Source organism: Hylobates moloch, unplaced genomic scaffold (assembly GCF_009828535.3).
Source record: "Hylobates moloch isolate HMO894 unplaced genomic scaffold, HMol_V3 SCAFFOLD_13, whole genome shotgun sequence".
NCBI classification, from domain to species: domain Eukaryota; kingdom Metazoa; phylum Chordata; class Mammalia; order Primates; family Hylobatidae; genus Hylobates; species Hylobates moloch.
Genome location: NW_026652288.1, coordinates 3281132 through 3293637, shown reverse-complemented (window position 1 = coordinate 3293637; position 12506 = coordinate 3281132). Strand labels below are relative to the sequence as shown.

At 55.8% G+C, this 12506-nt stretch overlaps 1 protein-coding gene across 4 annotated transcripts in view; it reads right to left on the bottom strand.

Annotated features, from left to right (window-relative positions):
• Positions 1–1086: 1086 nt before the first annotated feature.
• COLEC11 (collectin subfamily member 11) overlaps positions 1087–12506 on the bottom strand; it is a 47476-nt gene continuing 36056 nt past the window's right edge. For 3 of the 4 annotated variants that reach the window (XM_032172111.2, XM_032172116.2, XM_058426710.1), the window contains 4 exons: positions 8855–8926; positions 6135–6188; positions 2264–2359; positions 1087–1996 (listed from right to left, as the gene is read on the bottom strand). In XM_032172111.2, the coding sequence (XP_032028002.2) occupies positions 1605–1996; positions 2264–2359; positions 6135–6188; positions 8855–8926 (614 nt within the window). In that variant the 3' untranslated portion in view covers positions 1087–1604. Of the gene's footprint in view, positions 1997–2263; positions 2360–6134; positions 6189–8854; positions 8927–9746; positions 9816–12506 lie in introns of all 4 variants that reach the window. The other variant, XM_058426709.1, reaches the window with a different exon arrangement.

Genomic DNA, 12506 nt, shown 5'->3' with positions numbered 1-12506 from the left:
TCTGAACCAACCCCCAGTGGTCCCCACCCCCTGGTATTCACCCCCATGTATGGGCTGCACCCGGTGCCTCGCCTCGAGCTGGTAGAGCACCGCAGAGGGAAGGCACATGCTGTGGTTTGCTGCTGGGCCTCTCCGGATCTCATGTTGAAATGTGACCCTCATGGTGGAGGTGGAGACGAATAGGAGGTGTTTGGGTCGGGGGCAGAACCCTCATGAGTGTCTTGGGTGCCATCCCCAGTCCTCACCCTAGTGAGCGGGTTCTCACTCTGTTAGTTCCCTGAACTGACTGATTATGCAGAACAGCCCAGCACCTCCCTCTCTCTCTCTGTGGCTTCCCTCTCCCCATGTGATCTCTGTGAGTGCCGGCTCTCCCTCCCCCTCCACCGAGGGTGGACACAGCCTGAGGCCTCACCAGGAGCAGATGCTGGCACCACGCTTCTGGTGCTGCCTGCAGAACCGTGAGCCAAATAAACCTCTTTGTTGATCTGTTGCCCAGCCTCGGGTTTTCCTTTGTGGCAACGCAAATGGACGCAGACAGCAGGATACGTCCAGGTGAGCTTAGGAAAGGCTGCGGCTCCTCTCTCCAGCTCTTCTCCTGGGCTGCTCTGAGGAAGGTGCTGTCATGTTGTGGGCCGCCCAGGGGAAGGGCCCCTGTGACCCACAGCTGGTGGGAAACTGAGGCCCTCCATCCAACAACCCAGGAGGATCTGAGCTCTGCACAAAGCACACGAGGAGTGACCTTGCTTCCAGCTTGGGAGAGGCCCTGAAGTAGAAGTCCGAGCTAAGCCCTGTGCCGATTCCTGATCTGGGAGGTAATTAATCTTTCTGTCTTAGGCCACTGAGTTTTGGGGTAACTTGTTAGGCAGCAATAGATAACTCATATAAGCCGGGTGTGGTGGCTCCTGCCTGCAGTCTCAGCTATTCAGGAGACCAAGGTGGGAGGATCGCTTGAGCCCAGGAGTTCAAGGCCAGCCTGGGCCACATAGCAAGACCTCACCTCTACAAAAATTAATTAAAATAAAAAAGATAACTAATACAGCTATTGAAAAAAATTAAGAGAACAAAGTAACTCCACACATTTAGTAGTAAAGTTTGGAGAATTTTGTTGTTGTTGTTGTTTTCCTGAAATCTGGGTTTGAAGCAAAGCAACATGGATAACAGTGTGAAGGAACCTATATTTTAATGTAATTTACAGAAGCGTTGGTCAAAGTGAGTTCTATTCCATATAGAAATTAAAAGGTAGTAATTCAAGACCCCATTACCACTATTTGGACTTAACTACTGCACTACTTAAAGATTTTATTGTATGGCTTGGACAAAGGCAAGAGCTTCCTGGAAGAGCAATTCTGGGTAATAATTACATAATGACATTGGGCTACAATACAGGTAATGAAACTGCTTCTTCAGAAACAGCACCCCAGGAACACGTTCTCCTTCCTCTTAAGCATAGGCCATTCTCTCAGTTTAGACAACATCCCTCTATTCAGTGAGCCTCCACCCTTCACAGAGGGACAGCTCCCCGGCTGGCACCGGGGGCTGGGCTCTGTCCCTGCCAACCCTGCGGGCACACGTGGGGCCCCCAATGGGCAGCCCCAGCCTGAGGCTCACATGTTCTCCTTGTCGAACTCACACATGAAGTACATGGTGGTGTGGCAGGCCACGTCGTTCCAGCCGCCCGAGGCCACCATCTCCACGCAGTCCTCCTCGTCGTAGGCGTTGTTGGGCTCGCCGCTGCGCCACTTGTTGAAGGTGCGCATGGGGGAGCGGTCCGAGTACACGAAGGCACCCTCCCTCTCCAGGTCGTTGATGCCGATGAAGACGCGGGCCAGGCCGGCTTGCGCCAGGTACGCGGCCATCAGGCCGTTGGCAGCCTCGTCCTTAGGCATGCCCAGCGTGCCCCCACGGCCCTGGCAGGACAGCTGCGCGTCTGCGTAGCGCTTCTCCTCCTTCACCAGCAGGTAGATCTTGCTGTCCGTCTCGCGCACACCGGCGACAGCTGTGGGGTAAGGCAGGGTTGAAAAGCGAGCACTTGTATCTCTGCAACAAACTTAAGGCACAGCCACGCACAGCAGGGGCCGGCAGGGCAGCAGGGGCCGGCAGGGCAGGCGTGGGCACGGCAGGGCAGGCGTGGGCACGGCAGGGCAGCACGGCAGGGCAGCAGGGGCCGGCAGGGCAGGCGTGGGCACGGCAGAGCCCTTGCTGGGGGTCTTCAGACAGGGCCAGGAGGTGGGAGGGAGTGAGGGCGGCGCCGGGAGCCACATACCATTCTTGATGAACTTGAGCTCGCTGGTCAGCTGAGAGACCTGGTTGTCCATCTCCCCGATGGCCTTGCGCAGCTGGCTGCACTCACACGGGAGGCCTGTGGGGGCCGGGCCCGCGCGTTACAAAGGCTGGACGAGGACTCGACCTCAGAAGAGAGGCGAGGACCCCTCCCCGGAAACACACATTTTACTCAACAAACATGCCCCATGGGCCTTTGAGGCCACAATAACCATCTCCCATTTCATCCTAAGGGCAGGGGGAGCAGGGAAAGACCTCCACAGGAGTGGAGGGAGGGCAGACACGTGTATTTCAAACCTGGCCAGCTGTAGGGGGAAGAGAAATGGAGGTGCAGGGGGTGGGAAGCAGCCCAGGGCAGAGTTGGGACCCAGGGAAGCGGGTCTGGCTGAGGGCATGCAGTGAGAAAAGCTAGAACATCTGAGGAAGACAGTGGGGATGGCCAGCAGGCCTCCATGGCTTGGGGGCACTGCAAGACTGAGGGGAGCTGAAGGGGTCAGCAGCATCTGTCAGGAATGGAAGAGGCGTTGGGGCCATTCCATTCCTGGCTGGGCACAGGAGGTGGAATCTGCCTACACTCAGGTGCCTGTGGCACGTCCGGTGGGGAGTGGGGGCCAGGGCAGAGCTGGGCATCGTGGGCACACACAGGGCGTGAGGGACGGCTCAGGGAGGGAGGACAGGGCAGCATCACTGCAGCACCTGCAGGCCGTGGGTGAGGCCTGGGAGGAAGCGAGGAGGGTAGGCCGTGCCCACAGGACAGGCCGTGCCCACAGGACAGGTGAGAAGACAGCTGGAGCAGCCCTCGGACTGACCACCTAGGGGTCAGGGGCTGTCCCAGCTGGACGATGGGGCAGGAATGCGGAGGGAGGCACAGAGGTCCGGAGTACAGAACTCTGAGGAGCTGCAGACATGCGGCCGCCAGAGAGGGGCTCTGGGGCTTTGCTTTAAGCCATTTTGCTTTAAGACAGGAATTGCTTGCATGTATTGAAACAGTGGTGAAAGGGAGCTGATAGGGAGGGAGGGATGAAGCCGGTGTCTGTCCTGACACACAAGAGGGAGCAACACACGTGGCCTGATGAGGGGGACATGGGTGGGACGCAGAGCCGTGGTGGGAAGCCACCTCCCGCACTGAAATAACAGGGAACACCTCACAGGCCTTTCTGGCAACAGATCTCATTCTCAATGAGCTCATTCCGTTCCCACACGCCTGTGACCGCGTGCTGCTCCTATCCCTGCATCACATCTGACGTCACTGAGAGCCACGGGGCATGGAGAGCCTGAGATCTGGGCCCAGGCAGACAGTCTGGGCTCCAAAATCGAGTATCTGTGCCCCTGCGGCTAGGCGGGAAGTCCCTCTGATGCCTGGCAGATGGCACGGTGCCCAGAATACGGAGCTGTCCTAAGTCCTCTCTGGCTAATCAACTGAGCTACTCTGCCCTCCCAGTTCTGCCAACCATTCCCTCAGGCTGCGAGTCTGTTCCTAGTTCCTGGACGGACCCTAGCCTTCCTCCTGTGAAGAGTGACATCTGGTCATCGCCTCCATGGTGCTGGGGCTCCCCATGGCCCAGCCACCTCTGCCTTTCCCCAGGATCGGAGCCTGGGCCTGCCCAGGACCCCACCATCCACCCCCATCGCTGTGGCGTGCTGGTGGGCTTTACACCTTTTCCCACAGTTTCCAATGTGCGGAGTCTTAGCCCACCCTGCAGTCTGGCATATCCTGCAGAAGTTCAATCCCCTCTTCCTGGACGTTGGCAATCACATAGAGCAGAGCCCAAACCACGTTCCTCGCCGTCATACGTGAGACCCCCCCACTCACACTTGCACATTTGAAACTCGATCTTTCTTGGGGTTTGCCTTGGCTTTGGGGGTTTTTTTAATGGAAGTTTTATCTAAGATAAAATTTTTAAAATATATTTTATCTTCAAGCTCGCTGAGGTTTAAGGTAATAGAGGCTTTCTGCAGAGACCCCTGTCAGGGGAAGTGGACGGATTCCTCTCCTCATTTAACCTCCAAACTCTCTGACCACGCTAGGCCTGATGGTAGCAGCTCAGCCGGATGGGACGTCCCCTCTCCTTGCCCCGCCCTCACCTGCCTCCAGGTCCTTCTGTCTCCCAGAGGCTTTGTCCAGGCCCCTCAGGTTGGCTGAGGGCCTGGAGGTGCCCCGAGCAGATGGTGCTTGGCCACTCAGTGACGCTGATCTCAGCGCACTCATACTGAACAAAGTCACACGGGCAAGGACACCTTCCAAGCAGCTGTTCCTCCTCATCTCTGTGGTGCTGGAGGAGCTTTTAAAACAAGGACTTTGATTCAGAAATCTAGCCCCTCTCTTTTCTTCCCAGTTTCCAACGGTCAGATCCTCCTTGGAGAGCACCTTCTGAATGGTGCTGTGAAGCGAGTGAGATCACAGAGATACAGCGCGTCTGGGGGAGAAAGGCTGGCTCCAGCAAGCAGACGCCTGCGGAAGGGACGCTCCCCGCCACCCCGTGAACACACTGGACGCACCGAATTCTCTTCCGAGGTCCAGCTGTCGAGCTTCTTGGTTGAGGGAGAAGGGGAATGTGGGAGTCTGACTGAAAGAATATTCTAGTTACTTAAACACTATCTTCCACCTAAATCTGGTATCTCTTAAGCATCTTTTGTGGTCAGTAAAAAAGGACTGGAGGGCACAGAGCCCCATCAGCATGTTATTTCAGGAATTCAGCTGGAAAGCAATGAGGCCTGAATGAGGGCGGGGGTGGGGTGAGAGGGGGGCAGCCTGGGGGGGCAGCAACAACCCCCGCCTGGAGGCGCTGAAGCAGGAGAAGGAAGATTAGAGGACGCCTGACATTGTCATGGGGGATGAGTGAGCAGCTTAGGAGTTGGTGCGGGGGGGACGGGAGTATCGTGTGGAATGTGCATGGGGGTGGGCGTGCAGTGTGCGATCCACGTGGCGGGTGGGTGTCCACTGTGGGATCTCTATGGTGGGTGGGTGTCCACTGTGGGATCTATATGGTGGGTGGATGTCCACTGTGGATGTGACGGGGGTGGGCGTGCAGTGTGGATGTACATGGTGGACGAGTGTCCAGTGTGGGTAATCCAGGGTGTGAGGGAAGGGCTCCAGTGAGACAGATGGGGACCATGAGGCCCCCAGTGGAGACGCCCACCAGACATGGGTCCTTTGGGGCTTGACCTCATGAGGGCCACTGTGTAGGGGCATGGGGGTGAGGGCTGTACCAGGGCTCAGAGGAGATCACCGTTCTGGGTAGGGAGCAGAAGGGCTGCAGAAGGAGCTTTGGGAGGAAGAGAGCAGAGTGGGGGACATGAAGGCGGGCAGAGGGCAGGGGCAGAGGACAGGGCACGACGTGTCCTGGTGACTTGGTGGTGGGAAGCAGATGCCCCACAGGGAAGCCACATCCACCTGGGCTGGATCCGAGCTCCCTGGGACCTCCGAGGGGAGCCGTGTCAGTGGAGCACCATTGTGGGAGTCAGATGCAAGGACGTCTGAAACCAGGGAAAGAGCCACAAAGTCCGGATGTGCTTTCTGAGAAGTCTGGAGGTAAGGGGAGACCCCTAGTGCCCACAGAGGTGAAGTGGAGAATGCTCACCCCAGGACGGGTGTCACTGAGCCCAGCTACGCACACAGATAGAATAACACAGTAGACAGGGAGATGACATTCCTAAGAGGTCATTAACATTCAGGTAGAAGGAAATCAAACGCTGCAGCATCTCTGAGAGTATCACTGACACAGGGACCACATGGCCGGCATATGCGCTCTGTTCCCCAGCCCACCGCAGTTCCATTTAATGATCTACGTTGTTTTCAAAAGTGCAATTTGTAATACATTTTATTAAAAATCCTTGGACCCTTTATGCCATACCTGGTTCTCCATTAGGACCAGGGGGTCCTATGTCACCAGAATCTCCTTTCTCACCTGAAAATGAAAAACAAGGTCCAAGTCACCAGGCAGAGGTGGACGTGTTCTATGAGTTAAAAACATCAAGACTGAAAATGTGATTTGTCTCACGGATTTCTCCCAGGCCCTCTTGTTGCTATGAAGTAGCGGAGCTCCATTTGGCAGGTAATTCCTGCTTCCGGCACTGTTTATGTGATACGAACCGTATACATGTCATGGGGAGACAGGGATTATCGGGTGATCATGCTTTAAATCAGCTCTGGAAAATCCAGGATATCTGATAGAACACTCTGCAGACATCGCCTCATGAACCCCTGGTGCCATGAGTGAGTGGCCACTTCTCCCAACAGCAGCGCCCGACATCTCTCACGACAGCAGGAAAATCCAGATCGAGCATGATGGGAGCGCCACGCGGGCCTGAGAGCTCATCTAATCCAAGAGTCGGCGCACTCCTTCCTGCCCTGGCTCAAGGTCCTTCCTGTCCCCGCTCGCAGCAGCCTGGTGTCCTGGAGGGCCCAGATGCCAGGAGCCCCCGGTTCCATCCTGACCTGGACCCAACCTCCGGTTAGATGGGACAAGCCGCCTCACCACCCTGCCCCTCAGTCTTCCTCAACATATAAAACAAGGGGGTTGAACAAAATGATGGCAACAGGGCTTTCTAGCTGCTCTAAAATTAAGTCATGCGACTTAATAGAAATAAGTTCTAATGCATTCTCTTTATTCTCACAGACAGGCTCCAAATGCCTCTGCAAAGACTTGTGTAGATTCCGATTCCATTCGCATAAGGAGGGAAGGAGTGACGCAGTCTCCACCCACCTGATCTTTATGTTCCTTTGTCAGCATCGGGAGCTTGGAAATGAAAGCACGGTTTGACCAGAACCCAGGATGACAATCTCAGACACGAAGCAAATCAAATAAGCAAAGCCAAACAAGGCCAGCCTGGACCAGCTGCCCCTTAGGAGACGCCAGAATCTGCCCAGAGCACACACTGCACGGTAAAAGTATACACATTCCCATGTGTGAGTCAATACGCAATGTGGCGTTATTCACAAAAGGCAACAGGTGGAAAGAACCCATGTGTCCATCGACAGGTGAATGGATAACAATTGTGGTCCATCCGTATGGTGGAATATTATTCCCTAAAAAGGCAGGGGATTCTGACCCACGCTACCACACAGTAGAAAACACTACACCAAGTGAAATCAACTAGACACAGAAGGACAAACATTGTTATTCCACACATGTGAAATATCTAGAATAGGCAAATTCAGAGACAGAAAGCAGATTGGAGGTTACCGGGGCTGGGAGGAGGAGGAATGGGGAGCCATTGCTTAGTGGGAACAGAGTCTCTCTTTGGAGAGATGAAAAGGGTTTGGAAATAGTGGTAATGGCTGTACACCATTGCAAATGTACTCAATGTCCCTGAATTGTACACTTAAAATACTTAAAATGGCAAGTTTGGGGATGTAAGTATTTTACCGTGATGTTATTCGGGTTTGTGAAGCCTGCGCCTCCCTCCGGATCCCGTGGTTCTCTGCGTACTCTTCACTGGATTGGCCGTGGCAGGGAAGGTGCCTCTCACAGGTTTTCCAGGAGGAGGCCCGCAGCTGAGCTAGGCCCCTCCCCATCGCTCTCCTGGCCACAGAGCCCTTTCTACCAGGTACGGGCTGGGCTAGGGGGAGGTCTGTGACCATGGATAGAACAAACCATGAGAACCCCCTCACAGCTCAAACCCCAGACCGTAGCCTCTTGGTACCTGGGCCAACCTGCTCCGAGGCAGATGAACGAGGTAGAAGAACTTGGCCCCAGAATTGGTCAGACCACAGCAGACTCCCTTCTCCGCCAGTGCTCAGGGCAGCTCAGCCGCATTGCTGCACCGTGCGGGACCCCAAGGAGACTTCATGAGTCCACACCTGCAGAGCTCAGGGACGGCCAGCTCCTTGCCCTCCCACGGCTCCGTCCCCCAGAGCCCAGCATAGACCTGGAACAAGCCAGGCACTCCAAAGACATCCACTGACCAGCTGGCGGGCGGGGGCATAGGAGCAGCACCTTCTGAGCAACCCCTTGGCTGTCCTGGCCTCAGTCTGTCATCATGGGAGGCACGGCTGATCTGCCCACCTTACCGAGGCTGTGTAGCCAAATGCAGCAGCGGAGACAGTGCAATTAGAACCCGCAGGTGTAGACTGAGCACAGGTGTTGGCACCATAGTTGCTGCTCACACCTGCTGCTGCCATCCCACACCCTGTTCTCACCAAGAATCATCCCATCACCTCGAAATGCCTGAGACCTGAGCTGGGGGAACAGACGCCGTGCCTCCAGAGCAGGGTCCGTCCGCTCCTTACGTGAGGCTCTAAGTCTGTTACCAAACTTGTTAAGGATGTTGTGGCTACACAGCCAGAGTCTTGCCCAAGCACACTAGCTGCAGCCCCTCCATCCTGGGGCGCTGTGAAAATCCCACAGAATGGGGAGCACTTCACTGCACCCTGTAAGCACAGAGCCAGCAACTAGCTCCAAGCACCCCAAAAATGGAAGCACTGCAGTAGACTTCTTATCTACCATGCACAGAACATAAATAAGAGCACCCGACGAGACAATTCAGGCTACAGTTTTTCTCAGGGTATGCAGACACTGACCCTAGGGGCGGGGGTAGGGGGAAAATGAGGCAAGAATCACATTGCAAATACCTTTAGAGCCAATGGGACCGATTTTTCCATGGCGACCCACACTGCCTTTCTGTCCTTTGTCCCCCATGTCTCCTGTAGAAAACAATAAGAGCAAAGTTGGTTGATGCACAGGTGACACTGTGGCCTCCTCCATCACGCATGTGCATGGGTGACCCGACCACCCTCCTTCCTAACATCACAGGCACATAGAAGAGACTAAGAAAGACAGCTCTAAATCTCTTCAAGGTCACGTATGTGACTGTCACAGGCAGGTCGCCTGTTGATACAGCTTCCAAAGGAAGATGCACTTCCCCCAGAAGTCATACACACTATAGAATGGAGGCGCCGAGCGGGACATCCCCAAGTTCCAAACTCAACCACGGTCCATCCCGTCCGTGCCTGTGTGAGAGGAGAGCTTGTCTTTCCTCTATCCCGGCAAGGCAGGGCCTCCCAGCTCTCACTCCTGCACCCCACCAAATCACGCACCCACAACTCTGTAAGCAGGGACGTAACCGGCACCGTCAGGAACACGGTCTGGTGGGTGGGTGGCAGGTGGCAAAGCCCCTGGCTCCTCTCGGGTGTGTGAACTTGAGCCAGGGAGGAGGGTCCTAGGACACTTCATCAGATGCCTCCCGACTTGACCTGCTCTACAACAGAATGCCTGATCCCCGTGACCTGCTGGCCTCTGTCCCCAGACTGGGTGTGTGCAGCGGTGGTGGGTGGTGTGTGTCCCCCACCCTTCTCTCATTCATAGCAAGAGGGACACCAAGATCCCAGGGGATGTCTCTCTGATCACTGGATCAAGCTGGAAGAATGCCGCTGTCACCCAGTCCCTAAAACAAATTAAGCCAGAGGGTGGAGTTCCTCAGTGCTCCCTCCCGCAAAGTGTTAAGCCCTCAGCAACTGCTCCTACCTGTCTGCTGGTGGTCACCACTGACCACCAACCCAACCAGCAAACAGCAAACAAGTACACAGGGAAAAACTGGGAAAAGAAACAGGCAACCTGATTGAACTCAGTAATTCTTTTTCATGGACATGTTTACACACTATTAGGACTTCATGATCAGTTATAACCCACCGTTGCAGGAACCAAATGAAATTCAATGTGGGAAATTCAATGTGGGCAATCCTGCAAGACAGCGGGTGGTGGGAAGGGCTTTCTTTTTTTTTTTTTTTTTTGAGATGGAGTCTTACTCTGTCACCCAGGCTAGAGTGCAGTGGCGCAATCTCAGCTCACTGCAAGCTCTGCCTCCCGGGTTCACGCCATTCTCCTGCCTCAGCCTCCCGAGTAGCTGGGACTACAGGCGCTGGCCACCACGCCCAGCTAATTTTTGTATTTTTAGTAGAGACGGGGTTTCACCATGTTAGCCAGGATGGTCTCGATCTCCTGACCTCGTGATCCGCCTGCCTCAGCCTCCCAAAGTGCTGGGATTACAGGCGTGAGCCACTACGCCCAGCGGTGGCGACGGGAAGGACTTTCTATTGCACTCAGATAACGCTCTGTCGCGCAGTGATGCCACCTGCCTCCTTAGAACCAAGGACTTCCCTGCCAGGAACTCCTAGTCTTGTTTTGTGAAGTAGATGTAACGCTCCCCCAATTCAGAATAGATAGAAACCAGAGGACGGAACACAGACTTCAGTGAGCTTTGCTCACACACGCCCCTGCAGAGAGTGGCTTACGTTGCAATAAAATGCAGCCTTGATTCACAAAGCACATTCACATGCATTCTCTTATCTGGCTACAAAAATGACATGGCCTGGCATGGCAGAGCCAGGACAACAGCCACGCTCTGCTGCTGTGAGGCCCAGGCTGCTCTCCTGATGCTGGCAGCTGGGGGCCACATCCAGCCTGGGAGACGATGCGGGGACGAGGGAGGCAGGGGGAGACCCTAATGGCACCTAGGCTGGAGCTGGACAGCCAGGACAGAGGCGACTCTGCTTTGCACACCAGGCACTGTGTGTCGCCAGCTGTGCAGGGTGCTGGCTGCAGGAGTCAGAGCTCAGGGTCTGCTGGTAAATCGGGACAGCGGCCCAGCAACTGCAGTGCATGCGAGAGGAAGGGAATAGAAAAGGGGCAACGAGGACACCGCTTCCTTGTCCGTCCTCAGAGCCTAGGAGAGCATCGGAGAGGGTGTGGTGCGTGCTCCGTGCTGTGGGAGATGCGGAGGGTTGGTGAAGAGGGCAGCGAGATCAGACTTGTGTTCAGGAAGCATCTGGCAGCACTTGCTGGAAAGACTGGAAGCCGCAAAAGGAGGCCAAGGGCAGAGCAGGCCGGGGGTGAAGGGGGTCATGGCAGGCGGGGTCTGGGAGGATAAGAAAAATGCCCAGATCTGGGAGACACCCAGGAGGCAGTGTTGGCAGAACCTCGTGCATGATGGGACGTGTGGATGAGGTGCACACAGCTGGCACTGGGTGGCGAGCCCTCCCCGAGGTGGGGGCAGGGAGACACAGCTCTGGAAAGGCCAGAGGAGGATGCCACGGGGCACGTGGGTAGAGGGGGACAGGCAGGGGAGAGGGGTCATCATGTGATGGTGGCATGGGCCAGGAGGGCACCTGAGAGAAGTGTCCAGTGGGAGGCAGGGGCCCACGTGAGGAAGAGGAGCTCGGGGAGGACCCCGAGGGCAGCGGGGCAGGCAGGGGCACGGCAAGGCGGTGAGAGGCACTGTCACTGGGGGGCACCCAGTGAGGACAGGGCCCAAGACACGGGCAGGGCCGGGACCAGGTGGACAGCCAGGAGGTCTCACGGGAGGGGGCCCCGCCAGAGCGCTCAGTGTGTTGCCTTCATCGTCAGGGGGCCAGCCCTGCCCTCCTCTGAATCCCTCTCCACGGCAGCCTGTGAGTCCAGCGCCTGCTGGAGCCACCTGGCCTGCTCTTCCCGACGGCAGGTGCCAGATACCCGTTCCTGCTGTTCTGAGTCATGACAATTTCAACCTGAAGATTTCTGTAACAGTAAAATGCCAGAGCAAGGAGAGAGAAGGGCAACTGGAACAAACAACTTCAATCAACCAGCCAACCCATTATACATGCCCAAAACTCGCTGCAAGGGAAGCAATTTGCAATTCTCCCTGGAATATGCCTGAGGGGCCGTACTGCGCTGCAGGAGGAGGCACGGTAAGGTCAGTTCTCACGGCTAGAGGAGCTGGGAAGTTACCGCTCTGCTGGGTCCGCCCAGCCAGCCTGGTTTTGCACCCATAGAAATGCAAAGCTAGTTGAATTCACCTTCTCCAAGAGTCCCCCAAACATTTAAAAACTGTTATCTGTCTGAAATGTTCCCTTCACCCAGCTAGAAACCCTCAGTCCCTGCCCTGTCCTGGCTGCTTTCTCCAGGACATAACCCTGGAGTGTCTTGGTTCCTCGGAAGGATGGACACAGACACCCACACTGAGTGCCCAGTCACGGCCTGAGCACCGTCATCTCCTGCAGTGGATGGAACTGTGTCCCCCACCAAATTCCTCTGTTGAAGCCCTGGCCCCAAGGTGCCGGTATTTGGAGACAGGGCCTTTGGGAGAGAGTTAGGGCAAGATGAGTTTGTGAGGGCAGGTGTCCCTCACCGTGGTCTGAAGCTGAAAGGTGAGCCCCGTGCTTCTGCTCGGCCTCCCACAGAGGGTCCTACAGAAAAGCTAATGTTCCCTGAAAACGCACATCTGCTGTTTTGTGTTGTCCCAGGCCCTGT